The 23,220-nt window shown below is 45.5% G+C and overlaps 4 protein-coding genes across 4 annotated transcripts; 2 read left to right on the top strand and 2 right to left on the bottom strand.

The window, feature by feature from the left end:
* Nucleotides 1-644: 644 nt before the first annotated feature.
* On the bottom strand, nt 645-1,157 carry AOL_s00076g660 (uncharacterized protein; the record flags this gene model as incomplete). The annotated part of the gene is made up of 1 exon (XM_011123212.1): nt 645-1,157. The coding sequence occupies one exon, from the start codon at nt 1,155-1,157 to the stop codon at nt 645-647; it is 513 nt and encodes a 170-aa protein (XP_011121514.1).
* Nucleotides 1,158-4,233: 3,076 nt separating this feature from the next.
* Nucleotides 4,234-11,748, bottom strand: AOL_s00076g659 (uncharacterized protein; the record flags this gene model as incomplete). Its single annotated transcript, XM_011123211.1, has 15 exons — nt 4,234-4,897; nt 4,960-5,580; nt 5,643-5,878; nt 5,932-6,426; nt 6,480-6,562; nt 6,624-8,289; nt 8,348-8,756; nt 8,809-8,897; nt 8,954-8,987; nt 9,041-9,053; nt 9,132-9,437; nt 9,500-9,567; nt 9,630-9,700; nt 9,774-10,356; nt 10,427-11,748. 15 exons carry the CDS (start codon nt 11,746-11,748, stop codon nt 4,234-4,236), a joined length of 6,660 nt encoding a protein of 2,219 aa, XP_011121513.1.
* A 5,340-nt stretch (nt 11,749-17,088) lies between these two features.
* AOL_s00076g658 (uncharacterized protein) lies at nt 17,089-20,181 on the top strand (the record flags this gene model as incomplete). Its single annotated transcript, XM_011123210.1, has 1 exon — nt 17,089-20,181. One exon carries the CDS (start codon nt 17,089-17,091, stop codon nt 20,179-20,181), a length of 3,093 nt encoding a protein of 1,030 aa, XP_011121512.1.
* A 1,558-nt stretch (nt 20,182-21,739) lies between these two features.
* AOL_s00076g657 (uncharacterized protein) lies at nt 21,740-22,813 on the top strand (the record flags this gene model as incomplete). Its single annotated transcript, XM_011123209.1, has 2 exons — nt 21,740-22,568; nt 22,689-22,813. 2 exons carry the CDS (start codon nt 21,740-21,742, stop codon nt 22,811-22,813), a joined length of 954 nt encoding a protein of 317 aa, XP_011121511.1.
* Between the last annotated feature and the right edge of the window lie 407 nt (nt 22,814-23,220).

Genomic DNA, 23,220 nt, shown 5'->3' with positions numbered 1-23,220 from the left:
AAAGAAAAATGTATGAAATGGTAAAAATGGATATATGAAATTAATGGTCTATAGCGAAGAAAGAAAATATATATCGAAAGGAGTAATGAGGTTTTTTTGTAATTCTAGACTGACAAGCCAAATAATATGTCAAGTAACTAGAGATATCTGCCATTTCTGACAGTAAAATAGTCGTTAAAGAAAGTAAGAACCAGAGATATAGAAGTAATCACAGAAAGCCTGACTGGAAAAGCCAAAAATAAACTAAAGAAAAACGACTCGCTGATTCCCATAAAACCGATGAAACCAAAAATTAGACCGCCAGCCAGATGTTACTTCCAACCAAAGAGATTTGTAACCAAGAAACGCCCCGATAAATATAGAAAAGAGAAAAAAAAAGAAGATAATAGTAATACATCGCACGTTGAAAATGAAGGATAAGCCTGAAAGAATTGTTGCCTATAAGAGTGATTTTTTTTGGAAAAAAAAGACCCTGATCACCAATCAATCCCTTGCGTGCTAACCTCAGGGACATCTGAACGTCTTCTTTGAGAGTTGACATGAAAAAGCATGAACCATCATATTTCCATTCGTTCTTCCGTCATGAATGTAAAAAGAGGAGAAGGATAGAAAGAGAGAAAAAGAGCAATTATGGATGTATATGCCTACAATCGGAATGGAAGCATCGATCGCTGTTCTAGTGTCTCCTCAAAGCCGCAGAATCTGAGAGCATCTGGTCTTGGTTCCAATACTGCCAATTCAGGGCTGAAGTTCTCCTCAGCGGAATCAACGTGGTGGAAACCGCATAGATCAATCATGAGTCCGCTGGTGCTGAGGGTGGAAGCTATCGATGCATTGGTGAGCTTTCTCTGTGGGGTCGGCAACTGCTTCCTTGATGATGGTGGGCTAAGACATTTGGCAGGGAGATAGTAGGGGCTGGTAAGGCCGAGATCGTCACAGGCATCGAGGAAGGCGCTGGAGGCAGCGGTGGAAGTGGAAGTGATCGATTCGATGGAGTTTCGACGACGATAGATGGTAGAGGAAGCGATGGAAAGGTTGGATGGGGAGCAAGCAATGTCAGAGACGGTTGTGGAAGCATTGGAAGACTTTCTCTTTCGTAGACGGAGGTTCTTTGGGGAAAGAGAAGCGGTGATCTGGTGGATGCTGAAGTGAACCATTTTTGCGGTGTTTTGGATATTTTGTGTTGAGAGTGTGGTATTCTGTATTTGGAATCTTCGTTCGTTCTACAACGGAAGTCGAAGAAGTCGAAGAAGCTAAGAAGATCTGAGGAAAAAGAAGAAAAAGAAGAAGAATCGAAGAGAGGATGTCTTGGTTTGTTAATATATTGTAAGTGTAATGAATGGACGGGGAGATCAAAGAAATAACTTCGATTCCACTGGCTGTTGCTTGTTGATATATAGATATATGTAAGGGGATGTCGAAGGACAACTGAAGGTTATTATGATGGCCAAAAAAAACCTTGAAGAGGAGAAAGAAAGAAAGAAAGAGATAGCAAGGGGACTGTAATATATGTCAAGACGATGGCGTCCGGTTGTAACAGACTTCGAGGGTAGGGAGGGAATATAAAATTGTAACTTGTAAATTGTAAAATTGTAAAATATGCACGCAAGCCGAAATATGCACGAAAGGGACCCCCTTGTGCCACCCTTGGAAGGAATTCAAGGATGCAGTGGAACAAGATCCGGGAAAGGAATGTTCAACTATCAACGGACGTGTGGGTGTGCTTGGGTTAGATTAGATCTCGTCTAGGGCAGGAACGACGACGGGGTCTAATGCAGGCACCAAGTATACTGCACAGTATGGTATGGTGGCTAAAAGGAACAGAAGCCGGTCGCGGGAAATAAAAGCCAACTAGTAGCCAAGTGGAGCCTGTGAAAAAAAAGGGCGAGAATGATGCAGACACGATGCGTCGTCACTGAGTGGTGTGATGAACGAATCGAATCAAATCGAGTCGGGTCGAGTCTGGTCTGATGTGATGTGATGCTTTGGCCTATTACAGAACAAAGACACTTTCTTCTTCGGGGTTCTATTCGTGGTGATGATTCTTCTCGTCAATGCTCGAAAGAAAATCAGAAGATTCGATTTTTAGAGAAGAATTGAATATTTAGTATCTCTCAAGATGGCAAGTGAGAAACTGTGATGGATGTTTTAGGCAGACTATCAATCGGGATGAAGTTCTGAATTAACAAAAGTTAGTCTTTTTTTGGATGGATGCGAATCAACCGCAGTTCGAGTTCGAATTCCCAGAATTAGAAAATAAAATAAAATAAAATAAAAATAAAAATTAACCTTTCAAAGGCTGGCTATTCAAGCAATGGCAATGACGGAAAAGAAGAAGAAGAAGAAGAAGAAGAAAAACTAAAAGAAAGTTATGTCACTGGTGCCTGCCAGATTGTTTTAGACGATAAGATCGTGAGGATTGGATGATTCGACGTTCGACTGAATTGAATGAATTCAACTGGAGAAAAAAAAGAAGAAGGACCGAACACTCCATACATATATCCACATCTCCTTCCCTTTTACGGCGTCATACTATACTATACTATATCGTGAATGTACTATGATGTCCGGCTGTGCAGTCTGGTGGCGGGCCCCACAGGGTTTGAATGAAGCAACTTTGATTCAAGCTTCAAACACCATCTGTTCTACAATCCAGCTCGTCATTCGGCAGCATCGCAAACCACCATGGCCATTAGAGTACTATCCAAAAAGAAGTAAAAGTAATTATACGCTAATGCCAGGACTAGTATACTCTGTACATAGTATGTCCATCTGTCATGTCCATTACATTGCTAGCTAGCATGCGCATGCTACTTCTGTAACTCGAATGCCCCCCTTCGCGCGCTTAAGCTTACACAGCACTTACTTACTAGTGTAGATGATATCAGGAAACAAGACATACATACATACAGTATAACTATTCCAGAAGCACATCCTCTTCCTCTTCCGCTTCTTTCTCTTCCTCTTCTTCTTCTTCTTCCTCCGTTGCATCGTGGTGGATTCAATTGTGTCTGCCGGTAACCCTGAACCAGGCCTGTTAGCCCATGAAACACGGGACGTTTACCTTCTGGGCCTTGCTACGGCACCCCCTTCGCACTCAAACTTCGTTTCATCCAGCACACGCCCATTCCACTTCCACACCCACCCCCCCTTGAGCAGCAGGTGCAGAACATGTTCTGTTGACGCGAAAGAAAGAAAGAAAAAAGGGTGAGCCACATGCCCACAATCCAATAAAACTGATACTGGACGCCTTTCCCGTGTCGTCAACATGCAGTGCAAGTACCACTGCTTCGCTTGATATCTCTCCTGCCATTAAGGTTAGTCTAACGGCCCATCCCCCTCATATTTTCTTTTGACCGACTAGACCAAAAAAAAAAAAAGGGCATGAATTGTCGAAGCGGTGGCAGTGCTTTAAGATCCTGATGATATCTTCATATTCAGGGACCGAAAGCTTGAGCTCTTTCGCTTCTGCATTGAAGAGGGAAGAAAAAAAAAAGGGTCTTCTTCGTTTCAAAATGTTTAGGCTCAAGATGCTTCCCGAGGGTTCATGCAAACAATATATACAGTAGACTCCTGCATCGCGCTATCGGATAAGGCACAAGAACAAATGGAAGCCCTTCCTTCTTGTCTTATCTTGCTACGATATTTTCTATTTCTAAGAAAAAGTTTGCAAGGGAAGAAGAAGAAAGAAAAAAAAGACTTGGGATTGCTCGGATATATCTACCGAATACATAGCACACCATGGTCCAATTGCTAAAAATCGAGTACAATAATAAACTCGCCAAAATCGAAAACATCTCCTCTTTTTTGGACAGCCGCTTAAACATTTCTAGAGAGACCGAAAAAAAAAAGAAAAGGAAGAAAAGAAACAAATCAATGCAATTAGTATTACAAAGAACTCGCCAGTCATGCCTCTAAGCCCCCCTCCACATCGTCGCTTTTTCGTTTATTGTTCAGAAACGCCGAGACCGTGATGAATTCAAGTGAATGAAGGGACATATACACATCTGGAAGAGAAAGGGAATCGTTACCCAACGGAAAGGCTGCAAAGGGTCGAAGCAAAAAAAAAAAAAGGAAGGAAAACCCCAGAATATAACTCCATACGAACGCCGCTCCAAAAATGGAAGGACCAAAGAAACCAGAATATCTACAAGCAAAAAGAAGAAAAAAAGCCCTGCAATGCAAAAGTAGTATCTAACACAAAAAGAGCGAACTAAGAGTTGTATCAACTCATCATCGATCACTACGATCGCTGTTGAAAGAGAACCGTGGGTTGGGCTGCTGCTGTTGCTGCTGCTGCTGCTGCTGCTGCTGCTGCTGCTGCTGCTGCTGTTGCTGGTCCCCGCTTCGTCTTATCCCCGCATGCGATACAGATCTCCTCATCGCAGCTCCCCAAGAAGAACTCTGAAACGCATCTAGAACATCATGCGTCGAAAGTCTAGCATCTGCTCGTAGATGTTGTGAAGGTTCACCCAAATGGGGATCCCGATTCCAAGACCCGGATGAATTTCTAGGTTCTGCTGGAGTAGTCAAAGGCGAGACGCCTGACCCGGTAGGGGAAAGCGGGACTACATGTAGTGTATCGTCAAATGACACTCGATGGGCTCCATATCTGGGTGAACCTGCCGTCGACGGTCGGGGCCTCCCCATATCTACAGGGAGCGTTGCGAGCAGATCAGGTGTGGATTCAGACTCGACATATATTTGGGGAACTGTGGAAGTCCTGTCCCTGTCTGTGCGTATCACAGGGATATAAGGCACCGTAGACTTTCTTCCGCTTATGGAAGAAAACTCCCTCATTGCGACAATCATACGGAAGAAGTTCCTAACAATGTTCCGTTGCATGTGGTCCTCCACCATCTGAAGTTTTGCTCTCCGTCGAAGGAATTCCTCAAGCCTAACGTCGTGTGTTAGTCATTTTGCCCCTCACTATTTCGTATTGTGTTATGGGTAATATACCTGAGACTCTTGTTGTCTACAATAAGCTTGTAATGTGCCAGGATCAGCAGCACAGTAGTAAACGAGATACCGCGCTCCTTATCCGCTGCAACATAGCATTCTTCCACAAAGCGAGTGTAAACGTGCCGTTGTCGCCGAATTTTCCAAACAGGGAGACTAGCTAATCTCTGGTTGAAGGCCTTCAAGTCGACACCGATGCCAAGTCTATCGTTCTCGGGTCCGACCCTACAATCCTTCAAGATAGATTTGACGGTGTAATGGCCATCATAAATGCGCATCTGAAACACGCCGTCGAGTTCTGCAAGCAATCGAGGGAGTTTTTCGGGAGGAATGAACCCGGTCCCTCTAGGGTCGATGCGCGACCAGGCCCGTTTGAAACGTCGGATGTCCTCTCGCGATAGCTTATTGTGTGCTCCGGATTGCTGGTAGACATAACTGAAGCTCTCGAAAATGAGAGAGACGAACATGCTCACAAAGATATACATACTGATGATGTTCCACGAGATGAACAGGAACCTCGCGTATCCTTTGCTGCCGCAGTCCGAGCTGAAAAAGTTGGAACTCATAACGCAGCTAGGAGTTGTGACGCTATAATCATACATGATTTGATTCCAACCCTCACTATAATTGCACGTTAGCATTCGCTTCGTCATTTTTCTTGTTGTCATTAGGGTAGGGCATACCCGCAACTCATCCTGAAGAGGACAACCAGGGCGTTCGGAATTGTCCTGAAGTTTCTGTTTCCATCACCATTCTCGCCTAGACGGGTGAGTCCAAAACTTTGTACCAATGCGATAGCATAAACTACGAACAGGACAAGCCATGTGAGCAGTAAGTTACCGATGGCTTGGAAAGAAGCTGCGGCAGTTTTGAACAATTGATCAAGTTGATTGTTGCGCGGAATGAGAAGGAGTGTATCCTATTCTAGCGTTAGCATTTATTCATTCCTCGTTGTTCTTCGACCCGACTTACTAAGACCAGAAACAGCTTTTGAAACTGAACGAAGATTGGCGCCTTCTCAATAGCAATAATCGCAGTCGTCGTCCCGAGAGTTCCAGTCACAATAAAGAGGCCGAATACATCCCATCGACTTTTGATATATTGTTCCCACGTCAAACCGATGATACGGACTGTGATATTTACTGCGTACACCAAAGCGAAGCACAGGAAGATGATATCTCGGTAAGTATCTAGTTTCCGGTTTGCGGGGTAGTACTCAATCACAAGCAGTACCAGGTGAAGCAAAAGGACTGTGGTGATAAACCCATTCCATCGTCCATGTTTGCGCACAGAGCGGTTGTAGCACCAGGCCTTCCATCGTTCGCCGGGGCTATTGCTCGGCCGCTTGGATGGCCCTATTTGCCGTAGTAATTTTCGTAATTCGAGCCACGAACGTTGTTCAGCTGTCAAGAATGCCACACCGGTTTGTTCTGTATAATTGCGCATAAAGACGGATACAAACAAAGTCTATGGACCCATTAGCGGACATGAACTGATGATACATGGGGTTTCCGACCTACCAAGACAAAGACGGCACCCAACAAGTTGAATGCCAGAAAGAAAATGGCGTTATATTGGGATATGCCCTGAACTGGTTGCATGTCTAGGAAATAGCTACGTTAGCCGTCATGGTGTCCATTATCTAGAGGGCATTGGTGCCATACTTAGGCCAGTAATACTCATTGCCTGCCACAGTACATCTGTCCAACCTTCTTGTGACACAATCTGGAAAAGAATCAACAAGGAGTCCCCGAAATTGTCAAACGAGTACCATGGGTTCTGTGCTACTCTTGGGGCTAGAACATCCCAGTTGTATGGCGAACTCGCGTACTCAAAAATACAATCGTCCAACTGCTCTACGGACCCATCATTGCAGGATACCATTTTGCCCGCAAACAAGTTAACACCGTAAATGGCGAACGGTATTAAAAGTGCTAGCGAAACGAAGGCCGCAGAAATAAGTTTTCGGGCACCGAATAGCATCGAGTTGAATGTCTCACGTGCGCTATCGCTCACGTTGAGTAGCCTCAGGGCTCTGAGCGCTTTGAAGGCACCCACAGCTCTGGCAATCTCGCCCTGGTCTGCAAAAGAGGTTCCCACACTGATCCAGAGAGTTATAAGGACGATGGCGTCAATGATTCCCCATACATTGCGCAAATAGGCGTTTGGTGTCCAGTAAAGCCCGTCCGCAATGATCTTGATCAAGGCCTCTAGGGTAAACAAACTTGCAAACCCGATATCAGCAAAGACAAACCAACTTCTAGTTGTGTAACCATGAGTTTCGAAATAATCTTTTTGATAAAGCGGCGTTGTTATGCAAGCAAGGATAACCATGGCGATGATAGAGGTATAGACCAAGGCAGAGAAACCGAGCCAAACTGGTATGAAAGGTGATACACCATCGAACCGATCCGATCCATGGCTAGGCCCCACGATTCGTTGGCACATGCGCCGAATTGGATTCTTGGGCCCAAAGATGAAAAGGGATACGTTATACCCAGGGTGTCGTATCAAGTATTCTCGCTGGGCCCTTCGGATCCGATCGCGTGATTTCGCAAGTTCCTGTGCCATAGCTGTTGGCGCAATCTCCGATTGTTTGTTGAACATTCTAGTAGTGTGGAAAGGGTTCTCCTCCCTCGCTTTCCATATCTTATTAACCCATTGCCCGATCTTAGTCAGAACATCCGGAGAATGCATATCACCATCATCGAAACGAATAGTACGTTGATGGTGGATGCCTGCCGGATTCGCCTCGCTGTTGGGTGTCTCCTCCAAAGGCCGGTCGTCGAGGAACTCATCCACAATGGCATTCCTTGTCAACATTTCCACTCCGGCATGCCCAAATTCTATTGGATCACGCTGTTGGGCTTTGCCGAATCGGAAGAGCGAAGATAGCGAGAGGTTTCCTGCCGGATTCCCACCGTCCTTCTTTTGAAGGAATGACTTGATCTGCCAAAGCCGTTTCTCATCCTCTGTGACATCAAAGTTCTCCTGAATGACAGCAATAAACATATTCAGGATGATCAAGTTGGCGAGGATGAACCAGAGGATGAAAAAGATAGCTGATATCCAGCCGACATGGAATCTATTCTCATATTGTTGGGCGTCGTAGAGTATAGTTGTCCAACCTTCGCTGGAGAAGATCTGGTACATCCCCAAGAAGCTGTTCCAGATGTTCTGGAACGTAATTCTGATCTCGTTCCCGTCGCCGTCATCTTGCGGGATATTACCTCTAAGAAGCTGGACGGCAAAAATAGAGCAGAGGAAGGTTATGAGGAGCACAAAGAATAATAGGTTGAGGATACCACCCACACTTCCCAGAACGAGGAGCTATAAGCGTACCCATTAGCAAGTGAGAGGAAGAAGGTTGCCCAGGCGTAGAACTTACCAAGAGGTTGCGCGTGACAGGCACAAATAGAACAATTCTGTAAAACCGCAGAATCTGGAAGAGTGTCAACCAAGAGTATACAATCTCTTGGTTTTTAATCACAGGTATTTCCATCACGCAGGTGATAATTGCAAGTGCGAGATCGAAATAGTTGCGGGACACTTTGAAGAACCCTCTCCAGTCAGCGGCAAACCGAAGGATGATTTCAGCGAGCAAGAGTAAAGAAACGCTAAGCTCTACTCCATTAATGATATCGCGGCGGTTCTGGCTCATATCCGCACTCCGAGTGCAGGCAACAGCAAGGCCAGTAAAAATTATAAGAATCCAGACAAATTCTGTCTTCTCATAAAGTTTTTTGGCTTTATTGACGCGGATTGCTGGGAGGATATGCGGGTTTTCCTCACTAGATCTATGGAACATTACTAATTGGCCGTTTAATCGGATGGATTAGGGCAACTTACTCGTCGTCTTCGTCCTCCTTGTTTCTAAACGCACTTTGCTTACTCTCCTCTCGGATGACTTGAAACGATGATGTGATGACGGCAACCAACTATGAGAAACTGGTCAGCCTCAACCCACCAAAAACGAATTCCTTTATGGACTTACCAAGTTCACCAACCAAAATGTCAAGATAATCATACTGTGCGCATTGTTAGCTATCTATTCATGGCCAATCGATTACGGTTGACATACCCGAAGATAAAGACTAGAGGCGTGTTAGTAACAGAAACATCCATGATTTTAAAAGAAGAAAAGAAAAGAAAAGAAAGAAAGGCAAACTCACAGAGTGCAGACCATAGGTAATCACTATCCGCAGTATAGTACATGATGTCGGTGAAAGTATTGGAGCTAATAATGATGAACACAAGCTCCATGGACTGGAGTATGTTGTCAAAGCTAACCGTGCCTCCGTACGGATTCTCCCCTTCCACACAAAGGGAGTTTATGGGACAGATGTAGCCTTTCGGGGATACCTCTGCGTGAGAACCATCCGGGAACATGTAGGGCATTTCTAAAAGGTTACTAGTGTCGATATAGCCGCCACAAAACTGGAATTCTTGCGTATAATTTTCTTGCACCCCGAGAGGATCTGCGGTAATGAATGCTCATTAAAGACGGTACATCGACAAAAGGATTTGACTACCCAATTACCTATCCAAACACAAGTGCGCCGCAGGGAACTTTTGAAACTCTGGACTCCAATGATAGCAAACAATAGCCTACGTATGTGTTAAATTAAGGCCGCCTCTTGCATGTGTGCATGTCGTGGAAATATACTTACCAGAAAAACGATATGAGAAACGCTACATTTACGAGTAACGGGGCTGCCTTCTTCAAACTTCTGAGGATGACCTATTATCAGGTCAGAAAAGACCTGCTGATACAATGAATGAAAGAAGAAGAAAAAAAGTATGTTACTACTTACTCCTGTACCGCTGCTGATACCGAGGAGGCGCAAAATTCGGAGACAGCTGAGCATTCGGAAGAGATACAGGTGATACGTTTCTTCTAGTCCAGTAATCGCCAAAACGAAAGCAATCCAATAGGAAACTACGGCCAAAAAATCAAGCCGATTGAACGAGTGTCGAAGAAAAGCACGCCGGGAGAGTTGGAATCTTTGCTGATCGCGAGTGTGTAGAAAGCCCTGGCCAGAATGGATATGTGCCATGGAGGGGAAAAGCGCAGCCGCCGACAGCTGTTGAACAGTCGGCATTTTAACCTGTTGTTCACTGGGCGTGAAGATGAATCGCAGTTTTGCCTCTATGTACGCCTTCCAGGTTTTGTAAATGTTATTCGAAACCGCATCCGGATTGATGATGAACCCAGAAACGATGATACGGGCTACCAACTCCATAGTGTAAAGGATAAATATCCCAAGAAGGGCATAGTCTGAAGCACTCGAACCCCATTTATTATCGTCTGGGTGGACGAAGATGTTCTTAGCAGAGTCTACAGTAAGCAAGACAACTTGGACAATGATAGTGAGCAAAATGAAGGGCTCGGTAATCCTACAGATGAAGACAAAAATTAGTGTTTAGTCGATAATTGGCATAGGGACTAGAGGCGAGGGTTTCATACGGGTGTGTTAGGACATCACAGAGGAAGATTCGGAGCTTATTATCTGGTGGGAATAGTTTCAAGCTATTACCCTTGAGCGGGTTTATGGAAAGCTTTCTAGGAAATTCCGGGGGAGGAGGAGGCTCATCCGACGACGGCATCGATACCTTCTCACTGCTACCAGTTGGTGACATCGGTGGCACACCAGGCCGCTCGCCGGGGGATGCAGCAGGACTGATATCGCTCCGGCTTGACTTGACGGAAGGTCTTCTCCCAATATCAGCATTTGGGTCGTTGGACAGATTGACAACTCTCTGGGAGATATTTTGAACGGCCATTGACACACGACGGACAGGCGATGAGGCTCCGGGAACAGCGAGCGACATTTTTCGGCCCTTGATAGACGTTTTCCTCCCAGGGGATCCTCCCCTTCTTGGGGAAGCCCGTCTCATGCCCTGTTCTGCCTGATGGAGGTCATCCCCAAGCCTAGTACCAGGTGACCTGGACGGCGAACTTTTGGGATCGAACCGAACATTGTGCGATAGAGACCGCTTTCTCCCTCTAGGAGTACCGGCTTCGGACGTCGGAGACTTCCCTGCCTGAGGTGACATGCCCATCGGCTGTAGATTGGCAGGATCCGTCAACCCGGCCTGATCATCTTCCTCTTCCTCCGATATTGTGCCGGGTGCAGGGTTTAAATAGTAGTCGCCAAAGTAGTCATCAGGGCCTCCAAATGTCGGTGATCCGAGTCCAAGCCCTACACTAGCACGTTGATGTTGCGGAAAATGGGTGTCAACAGGTGAAGCCCCCGGTGAAGTCCGCGGCGGATGCGATATCGATTGTCCAGCATTCGAGCGCCTCCGACTATGTCCCATCCAACCTCCCTGGGTTTCTCCCGCCAACACTTCTACTAATCCACGTCGCATGGTATCCATATCTACATTCATCCCCCCCTCATTGTCGAAAACAGTCGATTGTGTGGTCGTCCTCCCATCATCTTCGGCCAGACTTGTTGTGATGACTGGTATATTCGGATGTACTACCGATCTACGAAAGACAGGTCGTGCTTCGGCAACCGTAGGGCCTTCATCTCCCGTCGAGTTTCGAGGAGCCAATCCACCGGCGCTCCTCTGGGACGAACTACTCCTCCTCTGAACTCTACCAGCTTGACCAGTCGGAGAAACCGAACTACGGCTTCGGAAGAGCGATCTCGACACTATACTGCGCCTGCTAGGCGATGTTGCAGGCGAACGGCCGGTCTGTCGGGTGGTTTCCCGCGAAAGGTCCTGGAGGGGTATGTCGGGTCCTTTTGGGTCATTTGGGATGTTTGGTCGCTCAGACATCTTGTCATGAGCTTAATCAGACGAAGGATCGTGGGTCCGGGTAATGCTGATGGCCGAGTAATATCATGATCTCATGGCAGACTGCGAAGTAAAGGAAAGGAAAGGAAAGGAAGAGATATTGTTTATTTTTGTTTGCTCGCGACACAGCAATGCAATGCACTGCCAGGTATGGATTATGAAGTATATGAATGTACGTTAGTCAATTCAGCCCCAGCCCAGGTTGTTCGTTAACCGACTAGTTAGGTAGTTAGTTAGACACGTTTGGTGGAAGAGGCGAAGGTTGTTGAGGTGGAAGAATGCAGACGAAAAGGGACGGCGGTTGACGATGGAACGTTAATTGTGGCCACGGAAAAAGAAACTTGGACCGGATGGTTTAGCTCCTATTCGACCCTCAGTATACAGTATCCGTATACCTATAATACACCAGGCTTGGGCAGGGCATCTTACTCTAGACAATACATACAACCGTCGATAGGTACTTAAGTAAGTAAGTAAGTAAGTATGTAGCATGTGTGTAGGAGGGGCCTTGTTCGGTCAACTGTTGGAAGAGTGGTGGAGTGGAGCGGAGTGATGTTTGGAGATGCTGTTTTGGGAGTTTAACGTGGCTGTTGAAGCTCCCCTTTTTTGACGAGGCGGATTCGCAATTAATTTAATTCATTTAATTCAAGGAAATAGTAATAAAAATAATAAAAAATAATTAATTGATCAAAGAATAAAAATAAAATAAAAATAAAAATAAAAATAAACTAAAGATTTACTGTGTACTGTGTACGTACGTGCTCTGTCGGGTAAAGCAGAATGGGTAAAAAAAACTCGGTTCGTGATCCGAAGCGCCTCTGATTCAGCCCCTTTCTCTGTCCTCCATACGGTGCAGTATTGAACACGCTTCACCAAAAAAATATAATTCCCTGCAGAGTCCATCTCTGCTTCCATTGGCGTTTCTGGTCAAGCTGAAACGGAGTGTGGTGTCTGGTGGGGGCTGGTTTAGGCAGGCTCTGATGCTGATGCAGATGCATACCCAGGAAGCCTTGTGAGGGATTGGTTACATCGATCTAGCCCATTATTGCCGGGCATTCATCCATTCCAGCTGCATACACACATACATACTTACATACTTACATACCTGAAGTAAGTGCTTCCATACTTCCATACATACTACTTACTTAAGTACATACTTCTTGCGTATATATTCATGTCGAATCGATAGATACTTAAGTACTAATGGATTTGATTTGTTGTTAATTGTTCATTGTTCGTTGGAATAAGCCCTCATATTCGCTGCTCCCGTCACGAAGGATCGATTCATCTATATCAACCAACCAACCAACCAACGGCAATTTGTTTTCAGGGGCCATCTACCTTCCTTCCTTTCTTTCCATCCATCTTCCCTCTTTAGCCTCCAATTTCTAACATATGAAGTACCTACTTACATATACAGGGTAACAGGCTAGCCAAGAAATATATATATATAGGAGAGAGGACGGTCTATATACGGGATACGGCTGTCACTCGAACTCTATACGAGGTAACATCGCTGTCGCCCTTCCCCACAAGAGCTTACGCACTCCAGCTTCCCCCCCTTCGAGCCCCCTCCTTTTTCGTTTTTTAGCCTCGAAGAACAAATAAAAAAAAACTTCCAATGCCATGGACACCAAGAGGTTTATCGGATACGCCAAGCGATATGATAACTTCCAATCAATCTCATTGCAAGTCCATGTTATGCCTATCCCCTCGTGTGACGTACATACGCTACATTACATTATGTACGCGTAAATGGGACGACGACGCAACCAGGAACCAGAACCAGAATAGAACAGGATTGAATGGGACGGAGGCAAAGGGATGATCCAGGTACCACTCTCGCATGGCCAGGCGAAACTCTCTACTTGAGAATTTCCTCTAGTTATTGACAGGGTCGCACGTGGCGAAGGCTTCATACAGCTTAATTACCTTGGTATACGAAAGATGATCAGAAACGGCAGTCGGAGAATAACGATCGAAGGCTCAGCCTCTCACTATGCTTCTTGGGACCGAGCACGCCGACATACCATACACAGAGGACATATATATGCGTATAAGTATCATGAGATTTCCTCCTCCTCCTCCTCGCCGTAGCAAATTTGTGTGTGCATATGTTACGTATTGAAACCAGATTCTCTTTTCGGGCCTTAACGTTGACCGGATCAAACGTTGATAACCCAACAGCGCGCCACTGCACTGCACATTCTTGTGATCGATCGATGCTAATCTCGAGAGTTCAAGATATCGACAGAGAGCGCTCGATAAAGAAAATTTTAATTAATTAAAAGCAAAGGTCATTTGAAGATGACGATCAGAGGCAAACTTTTCCCTTCTAACGGGGGTTTCCACAGCATGCTCGCATCCCTATCGAGAATTGGGTTCGATGAATCGAATCGACGAGGCTCTGAGGTCACCCGCTTGTCATATCACCACCACCCGGCAGGAATCTACCGAGCTTGGCATCCTTCGCCAAACATCCAAGAAACGTTTTAACTTCCAAGAGAATTCGAAAGAGAATCCGGTCTCGAATTTCATTCATTCACCCACCCCCTCTGTTATAATCAAGCGAAGGAACTCGTGATGGTCCATGCATGCACCATGTCCAACGTGATTCTTCAATTCCATTAGAGAAGAGAAAAAAATTTTACCCATGACTCAACATGTAGAGATACTTACACAGGGCGGGTGTAAAATGGTTCCGAGATCCGTTTCGACATCCTTAAATTCCGAAAACCCCACAGTCCATGGCCAGTTAGCGCATTGGCGGGAAAAGCTTGTGATCAGCTCTCGGCAGGCCCTTTAGTGCCGTCGTACATATATATCCTTATGTATATATGTATGGATGTAGGGTTCTTTCGGCATATCGAGGGATCCTCGACCACCCTCAACGTTGATGGTCAGAAGGATCCTAGGACCCTCGCTCCGACCGGGCAGTAAGCCAATTGGGCACAGCAGATTGGTCATTGATTGCATTTCTTTTACTATCTCTGAAACCCGTTCCAGGCCTTTAAGCTTCATGACTCTACAAAACAGTGCAAAAACTAGTGAATAAGTCTGATTTCATAATCTGCGGGGCTATGTGATTATTCATAGAGTCCGCCAAAATGATATCTTCTGCAAGCGCCTGGAAATGGAAACGACTCAAGTCCGTGTCCCCTCGAGCTAGCTACCCATATCGACCGGATCTGTTCGGATCCGGAAGAATGATTGATTGGATTCGATTTCCAACATTCGACCAGGTCAAGCTTCTTTTTTTTTTTTCATGCGAGTTAACAGCACTATGTAGGCACTATGTAGGCACTAAAGTAGATTCCAGAGCTAATATCCGGGATCCGCTGAGTAAGACAAAAGGCCGGCCGATAACACCTTCGCTGCGAGCTGTTAACGTTAACGTTCTGTTACCGATGATGTCCTTACGATCCTTTTGGGCAGGTTGCATGTTCCCGCCAGTCTTTTTTTTTTTTTCCCCTATCATCACTTGTATTATAGGTATTATTATAGGAACGGACATTTGCGAGAGTTATGAACAAGGAACTTCACAAAGGCTGGTTCTTAACAGTTAGCGTGTGGTAATGGCCGTTTAATTTCCAAGCAAACGAAGCGATAGCTCTTCTCATGACGTAATTCCGCACGAAGTTTCCTTTCACACGGAAGCGCCCCGAGACAATGCAGTGTAATCGAATAGAATCGGTGATAACAACGATCGAATAAGCTCGACAGCTCAGAAGGCAGAACGAGAAGGATGGGGAAAAAAAAAGATTGATGGTCGATTAAACTGATACATGGCAGATTGGAGGTGATAATGGAGGGAATGAGAGCTAAGCAAACTAAGCTTCCAATGGCTACGATCTGTGCCTGTCGACATATTGAAACCTTGATAGACTAAAGTTTAGATTTAAATTTCATATCCCAAGCCGGTAGATGTTAGGAACTAGAAGCTTTCCTTTTGTATTTTCTTTTTATTATATTCCTCACCGACAGTCCAAGGCTGGGGAGGTTTCTGCAAATCCGCAGAGCCATGTTCACTGGGAGGGTACATGTACATGTACAGAGGGTACGGAGGGTACGAGGTCGGCCCACCCACGCAACGATCCATCCAGGCTTCGAAGCCTTCAACCTGGAGAGATGCATGATTCGTCCACAGGTTACCGTACGAGTTGGTGTGAATACTTGCATGCCGTAAGCGTGTATGTAATCATAAAGTCGGAGTAGCTGCTGACCGAAGCATTCCGTTCGTGAAAGTGGTCTGTCCGCGGACGACCCAGACATTGCATTGCATCCAGACAGACGTATGTAAGTACCACCACCGGCCACCACTTCGGCCACGGTACGGGCATTACATTATTAACGAGATCTGGAATTGCATGGAATTAGTGACGGAGTTCCGCGCGAAGCCAAAGAGGAGAACCGACCAAAAGCCGGAAGGGGTTTTATTTTAAAAAGGCTAAACCGAAGGCCCGTCCAGTACAGTACTTTTTTTTTATGATTTCTTCCTTTCGATTCTTCATATGCATATGATTCTGTCGGGTTCCGGATCTGTCGTATATCCTCAACTTAACTCTAAACGCCATCGCTGTTGATATATTTATATAATAAGACACACCCTTTTGCCCTTCTTGCAACGTTCGGCATCTCCAACTTCATCTTCATCTTCATTTCCATCTTCATCTTCATATTCGTATTCATCGCCAGATATATCGAATTATAGGCCTTTCCTGGTCCTGCCGAGAGCTCTTGTCAATGTAAGTCCGTTTTTCGTTTTAATCCTGCCCGTTGACGTCATCCCTTCCGGTGTGCGCCCTTCGCAGTCCCAAACGGGCTGGTTTGCCTGAACCGTCATTTGTGCGCAAACCACATTTGATATCCTGCTCAGACACACAGACAGCGCAGAGTTATATATCAGTATTATTCTTAATATATCCTGCATACCGTATTGCATCCGAACTATGCCTAGAGTATATCTAGACTCGGTCTTTTCCTGACATTCGTTAGCTCTCAGATCATGAGGCTTCAGTTATTGGTTCTTTAACTTACTCGGCTTTTTTTTATATTAATATCCAGTCTCCCACACGTACATACAAGCTCTTGCATGCATTCCTTCGCTGCGAAGATCTGATATCACGATTGCATCACCCACATTAATATTAACAACACCCTCGTCCTACGTATACCTTCCATCGGCTACCTACTACTTAAGTACTTAATTAACTACCTAGGTGCCTAAGTACTAAGTACTAAAGTACTTGGGTAATTAACGTTAACCACCTCTTAAAGACCCTCAAGAGACATCCAGTTGAGAAAAATAATACAACGGCAGCAATGTCGGCTCTCAGAAGAGCACTGCACAAGCTCCGTGCTACCGGTGCCATCAAAGAAAATACCCGTTCGCGTTCGGCTCCACCGATCAATGAAAAATTGAACGGCGACTTGTCTAGTGGCCAGTCGGCTTCGTCTTTGCAGTCCAAGTCTAGTGGAGAGGAAAAGAATCAGGTCAGCAGAAATCAAGCTCGGAAACAAGAAAGGAGGGAGCAGAAAGAAACTCGAGTCATCCTCAACGAAAGAAGAGAGCTGGAGCGAGAAGAGAAGAGAAAGATGGAGGCTGCTCTTGCTGCTAAACTTGAACCTGACGAACTTCAACAGAGATACGGCGTCCTACCTATTAACCAGTCGCAAGAGCGAAAAAATGAGACGAGATCCAAAATCGCAAATATCACCGCTGCCCATGAAGGAGAGGAGGTAACTCTCAGGGTCAGAGTTCACACCATCAGGAAGCTTAGCTCCGGTCTTGCCTTTTTTATCTTCAGGCAAAAGGAGTTTACCATCCAGGGTGTCCTCGAAGAGAAGGAGAGTCAAGCTTCAGAGTATATGATCAAGTGGGCGGATCATATCGGTGTCGAATCCGTCGTCCTCGTTAAAGGTACCATTCGGAAAGCCGCCCAAACCGTCAAGGCCGCTACCATCCATGACCAGGAGATCCTCATCAGAGAATTCCACGCTATTTCCGAGGTCACCGAAGACCTTCCGTTCACCGTATACGAGGCCGAGATCTCGAAACAAGACTCCGAAAAGGAAACCAGCCGTGGTCATCATATCAATACCCGAACCCTTCTCAGCAACCGAGTCCTGGACCTTAGAACCGCCCCGTCACAGGCTCTCTTCAGAATCAACGCTGGCATCTGTAATCTTTTCCGTACATTCCTCGATAGCCAAGGGTTTATCGAAATTCATACCCCAAAGCTTCAAGGAGCTGCTACCGAGTCCGGAGCAAGCGTTTTCAAAGTTAAATACTTCGACCGGGATGCCTTCCTCGCTCAGAGCCCTCAGTTGGCCAAGCAGATGAGTGTTATTGCTGATTTCGAAAGAGTTTACGAAATTGGACCCGTTTTCCGCGCTGAAGACAGTAACACCCACCGACATTTGACTGAATTCACTGGTCTTGATCTTGAGATGGCCTTTGAAGAGCACTATCATGAAGTTCTCGATATGATCGATAACATGTTCAAGTCGATTTTCAAGGGCATCTACGAGAGATACCGTCACGAGCTAGATACTGTCAAGCAACAATTCCCTCACGAGGACCTTGTTTGGCTTGATAAGACCCCTCGGATTCCCTTCAAGGAAGGTATCAAGATGCTCCGCGATGCTGGATATAAGGAAGAAGATGGCAGTATTCCTCACGAACATGAGGATCTGAGCACTCGCGCAGAAATTCGCCTCGGTGGCCTCATCAAGGAGAAGTACGGGACGGACTTCTATATCATTGACAAGTTCCCCCTCTCCGCTCGTCCATTTTACACCATGTTAGATCCCGAAGATCCCCATTACACCAATTCTTTCGACATCTTCCTACGGGGCCAAGAAATCCTGTCGGGTGGTCAACGTATTCACAATCCGGAGATGCTCAAGGAACGCATGTTGGACAAATCTATCCAACCAGCTACGATGAAGGATTATCTTGAAGGCTTCACATATGGTGCCCCTCCACACGGAGGTGGCGGTGTCGGTCTGGAGCGTGTGGTTATGCTGCTGTTGAACCTCGGAGACGTCCGTCATGCATCGCTGTTCCACAGAGATCCTCGAAGTTTGCCCAAACAACCACCGGTTTCCGTCCTTCGCCACCCAGAGGCTAGCACACTGAACCCCCCATGGAAGAACAAGCCGGCATTTATCGAGGATGTACCGACAAAGGAATTGCAGCCGCTGACGAAACTCATCGCCAACTACGGTGACGCCTCGAATACCTCGTGGCTTGACGATAGATATCGTGTCTGGCGAGATGATGATACCGGTGCCGCCTGTGGCTATGTTCCCCAAGACCATTACGCTATCATCATTGGTGATCCACTTTGCGACCGATCACAATATGAACTGATTATGAGGAAGTTTATCAAGTTCATTAAAGATGAACTTGAATTGAAACCAATCTGGTTGCTCGTCGGAAAGGACGGTGAAGAGGTACTCGGCGGAAAGTTCGGCTGGAGCACACTTAGCTGTACAGCTGAAGAGAGAGTCGACCCTTCCGTTGATCCTGCAGCTGAAGACGACAATGTAGCCCGCAAAATCAGACACGCGAAGAAGGAGGGAATCAAGATCAGTGACGTTCCACCTGGCCAAGTCACTCCTGAGATCAAAGCCAAGTGTGATCAGAGGATGCAGGATTGGATGAACAACCGAAAGGGAACCCAAGTTCATTTGACTGAACTAAACCCATGGGTCGATTGGGAGCATCGTCGTTATTTCTATGCCACAGACAAGGATGAAAATGTCCATGCCTTGTTGGTCCTCGCACAGCTTTCCCACGAACATGGATACCAGGTCAAGTATGCACTTGAGTTCCCCGGCGCCCCAAGCGGAACCAGTGAATACATCATCACACATGCCTTGCATAATGCCGCATCCGCCGGCGCAAAGAGTGTGACATTTGGAGGTTCCGCTACTACTGGGCTTTCTGGCGGCCACCATATGGGCGGCTTGCGGATGAAGTTCCTTGCCAAGTCGTACCAGTCCATTGTCTCTTCTCTTAGGTTGATAAACAAGAGTGAATTCAGACAGAAGCTGGGGGCTGAAGAGGATCCAATTTATATTTGTTTCCCAAAGAATGGACTCGGTCCAAGAGGCATCCGCGCCATCATGAAGTTCTTCTCGTCCGAGGGGGCGGTTAGCGAAGAGGAAAGCCCAAAGAATGGTAGTCCTTTTGCTAGCCCAAGGAACAGCCTTGGAAGCCCACCAAAGAGCCCACCAAGAATCAAGAGCCCCAAAGGTAGCGTGAACGGCAAGCCGAACGGTGTGAAGAACGGCGGTTCCCATAGCCCACCAAAGAGCCCGCTATTTTCGAAAATTTCAAAGAAGAGTCCGACCTCCAGTCCGAGGAACAGTTTTACGAAAAATCGTATAAGTGTCGGCTCATTCTAGTGGAACATTTAGCAATCTTTTCGTAAACAAAGGGTCTCTTTTTCTTGGAGTTAATCGTTTGGGAGTTTGATAGTCATGATTCGGACGGTCACCGCGGAAGAAATTCAGTGTTTTCTCCTCTCCTCTTCTTTTTCAGCGAGTTCTGTCATATATTCTTTCCCTCTTCTATTCTTTTGTTTCAATATATCCATTTCTATTCACTAGTATCTAGCTTACCTGGTTTATGACAGTTTTGAGCGTGTTTAAAGTCGTGTATTTTTTTTTTTGTTTAGCATCCTATTCGCTGGTAACAATGCTTCGGATTCGGATTCGGATTCGGATATATCTCTAACGTTTCGAGGCGCATCTGGCCATTCCTCTGTGTCTATAAATTGCGTGATGATAACCATGATTTTTGCTTCATTTTTTGCTAAAGTGTCAAGGGTTTGAATTCGTCTTCTCATAGTATATCATTGTCATTGTTCCGTTTTCTTAAAGGTTGTGAGTTCTGCAGTGCCGCTTTGTAATATTTGCTATTGTTGATCGATAGTTAAACTCGAAAATGTAAGTAGATAGGGCCTCCGCTCACAAATTAGGATTGCAATAAGACGACTGTTTAAAAATCCAATTTCCTGACAGAGCAGGTATTTAATATATATAACAAATTTAAATTCGTACAGCTTAAGGAATTCTATAGACCTTAGCGATCTAGATTAAATGCTTATTTCCATAACTCCACCAAAACTCTCCGGGTGGCAGTGCTAATGCGGGTCTGCAATACTCCGTATAACTTTTTTTTCTTCTCTCAACTTGTTTTCCCCACAATTGGATGCAAACGGAAGATTTATTGGGTAGATTTTGTAGGGGAAGTTTATGTAGTGTATGCATAGACGCGCGTCGGACCGAGATTTTTCTTTATTTCCTCTCTTTCTTGGATATTTGATATTGTATGCTTGTTTCAGCCCGTTTTTTTGGCTTCGTGTCGAGTTATCGGGATGTCTTGGGATAGCGACAAGGTTTCGTCACTTGGTGCAGTGCGCAACACAGAAAATTGTGGTATTTTTTCTTTAGTAAGATACTTAGGTACTATTTCGGTTTCTAAGAGGGAGCTTAAGCTTGAAGTATAAATCAACTGGATGATAACAACATCTTTAAATTTATTGTAATGTAATGCTGATGGAGATACTTTTTGATCAATTGAGAACTTAGCTACTAGAGACTACCCATTCGTATCAATTGCCCCACCTGTTACCAAGTCTAGAGCTTTAAAACCATTTCTTCAAATAATTCTCCCCCTATATATGGCTCCTAAATATTGAGTATCATGTGGTCTGGAAATATCCCTCCAGTGAACGAAAGTTCCATAGAGTTATACCAGACATTGATGTCTAGACGTCCCCGCATCGATGATGGTCACTCTACGTTCCCCCACCTGACACCTCCGCGGGGAGCTCGAGTTGGCCAGACTCAGACCCTCCGTGTTAAGACCTGATCTCGAAAGCAACTTCATCCCCATCTTCCTTTCATCACTATCGATCACTATCACCTTCCCTTTTAGCCATAAATCTATCACTTAGCCATGGCAGATCCATCAGTTCCTGAACCACTAGCTGAGGGGGACAATATTCTTCATCGGTCTAATAATTCCCTTCGACACCCCGACCTGCCAATCGCGGGCGGCGAGCTCCCCTGGCAGTATCAGGACCACAACCGCCGTGAACAATATACCTACAAACTCATCTGCCTGGACAAGGACCTCATCATCTACGACGATGATTCAACCACCGCCACCACCACCAAGTTCAAGAGAAATTCATTCCGTAGATCCCAATACCAAATCAAGGCTAATAATGATAACAATGATGATGATGGTGGTAATGATGAGAAACCTCAAATCAGTTCCACCAACGCCTCGGGAAACGACCCCAAAAAGCCAGAGAATAATCCAATGCAATCAGCCACGTACAAAGACTTCGACAACCCCACCGCTCTCATTAACGATCCAATCTCAGAACTCTCGAAAATTGCAACAACAAGGCCTAGGAATTACAGACCAACATATAGGTACTTCCTCAGAGAAGCCCAGGATTTCGATTACGGCGACATGCTCGCGATCTTTTCGGTCTGTAGATCCTACGACGACGATTATATCCGTCCGATAATGGAGTTGATGCCGGACGCTCTCTTTGCAATTCAAACGATCAAGGCTAGTCTCAATGCCGATGAAATGAAAAACGGAACAAATAAGGAGTGGGAGATGGCTCAATTGTTCTATTTCATGGTGGAAGGAGGTCATGCTTGTTTGTTTTTGGAACGAAGAGAGGCGAGCAGATTGAAGATTTCGGCTGAAATTAGAGAATTCATTCAGCAGGAGCCGGAGGATGGGGAGGGAAAGGTGGAGCGGCAGGGTAAGTACATACCTAATTTACTTACGCATATATATCCAACTACCTTTTATCAAGACCAAAAAACAATCGATCAGAACCTCAAATTGAACTAACGGGTCATTATCTAACATTGCCTAACAGTTACTCCGAAGCGTTCACTAATCCGCAAGTTACTCAGACTTCCACCAAAGAAGCCAAAAAGGCCCTTAACCGAGGAGGAGATCCGTCGTACCGAGGAAATCATCATGGCCATTCGCATCATCTAGTATTCATTTTAAGCGGTCTTTCCTATCATCCTTCTTAGTCTCGCTTTTCAAGCTTTAACATTCACTCTTCCCTTTTCTCCCCCCTTCTTTCTTTCTTTCAAACGGCGGTTTCTTCTATTCATGTTCATGTTCATGTTCGTGTATGCATGTGTTTCCCTCTAGCCATGTCATGTCTAGTCCACAGCTGCAGTGCAGTGTTGCAGTTTTGTGTAACCCTGTGTTGTGTTGTCCCTGCATGGTTACACAGGCTTCTCCATGACACGTCCACAATTCGACATCATCAGCTTCGCATGTCTCTAGCCAAACGACACAACCGTAAACATAGTGGTACATAGTGGTACTACGCTTCATGTTTCTTAATTTCTTAAAACTATAACTCTACAGCCTACAATTCAATTCGTTTTTCC

Source organism: Orbilia oligospora (genome assembly GCF_000225545.1).
Source record: "Orbilia oligospora ATCC 24927 unplaced genomic scaffold scaffold00076, whole genome shotgun sequence".
NCBI lineage: Eukaryota > Fungi > Ascomycota > Orbiliomycetes > Orbiliales > Orbiliaceae > Orbilia > Orbilia oligospora.
Note: the sequence above shows the minus strand (reverse complement) of the source record. Positions and strands in the feature narration are given on the sequence as shown.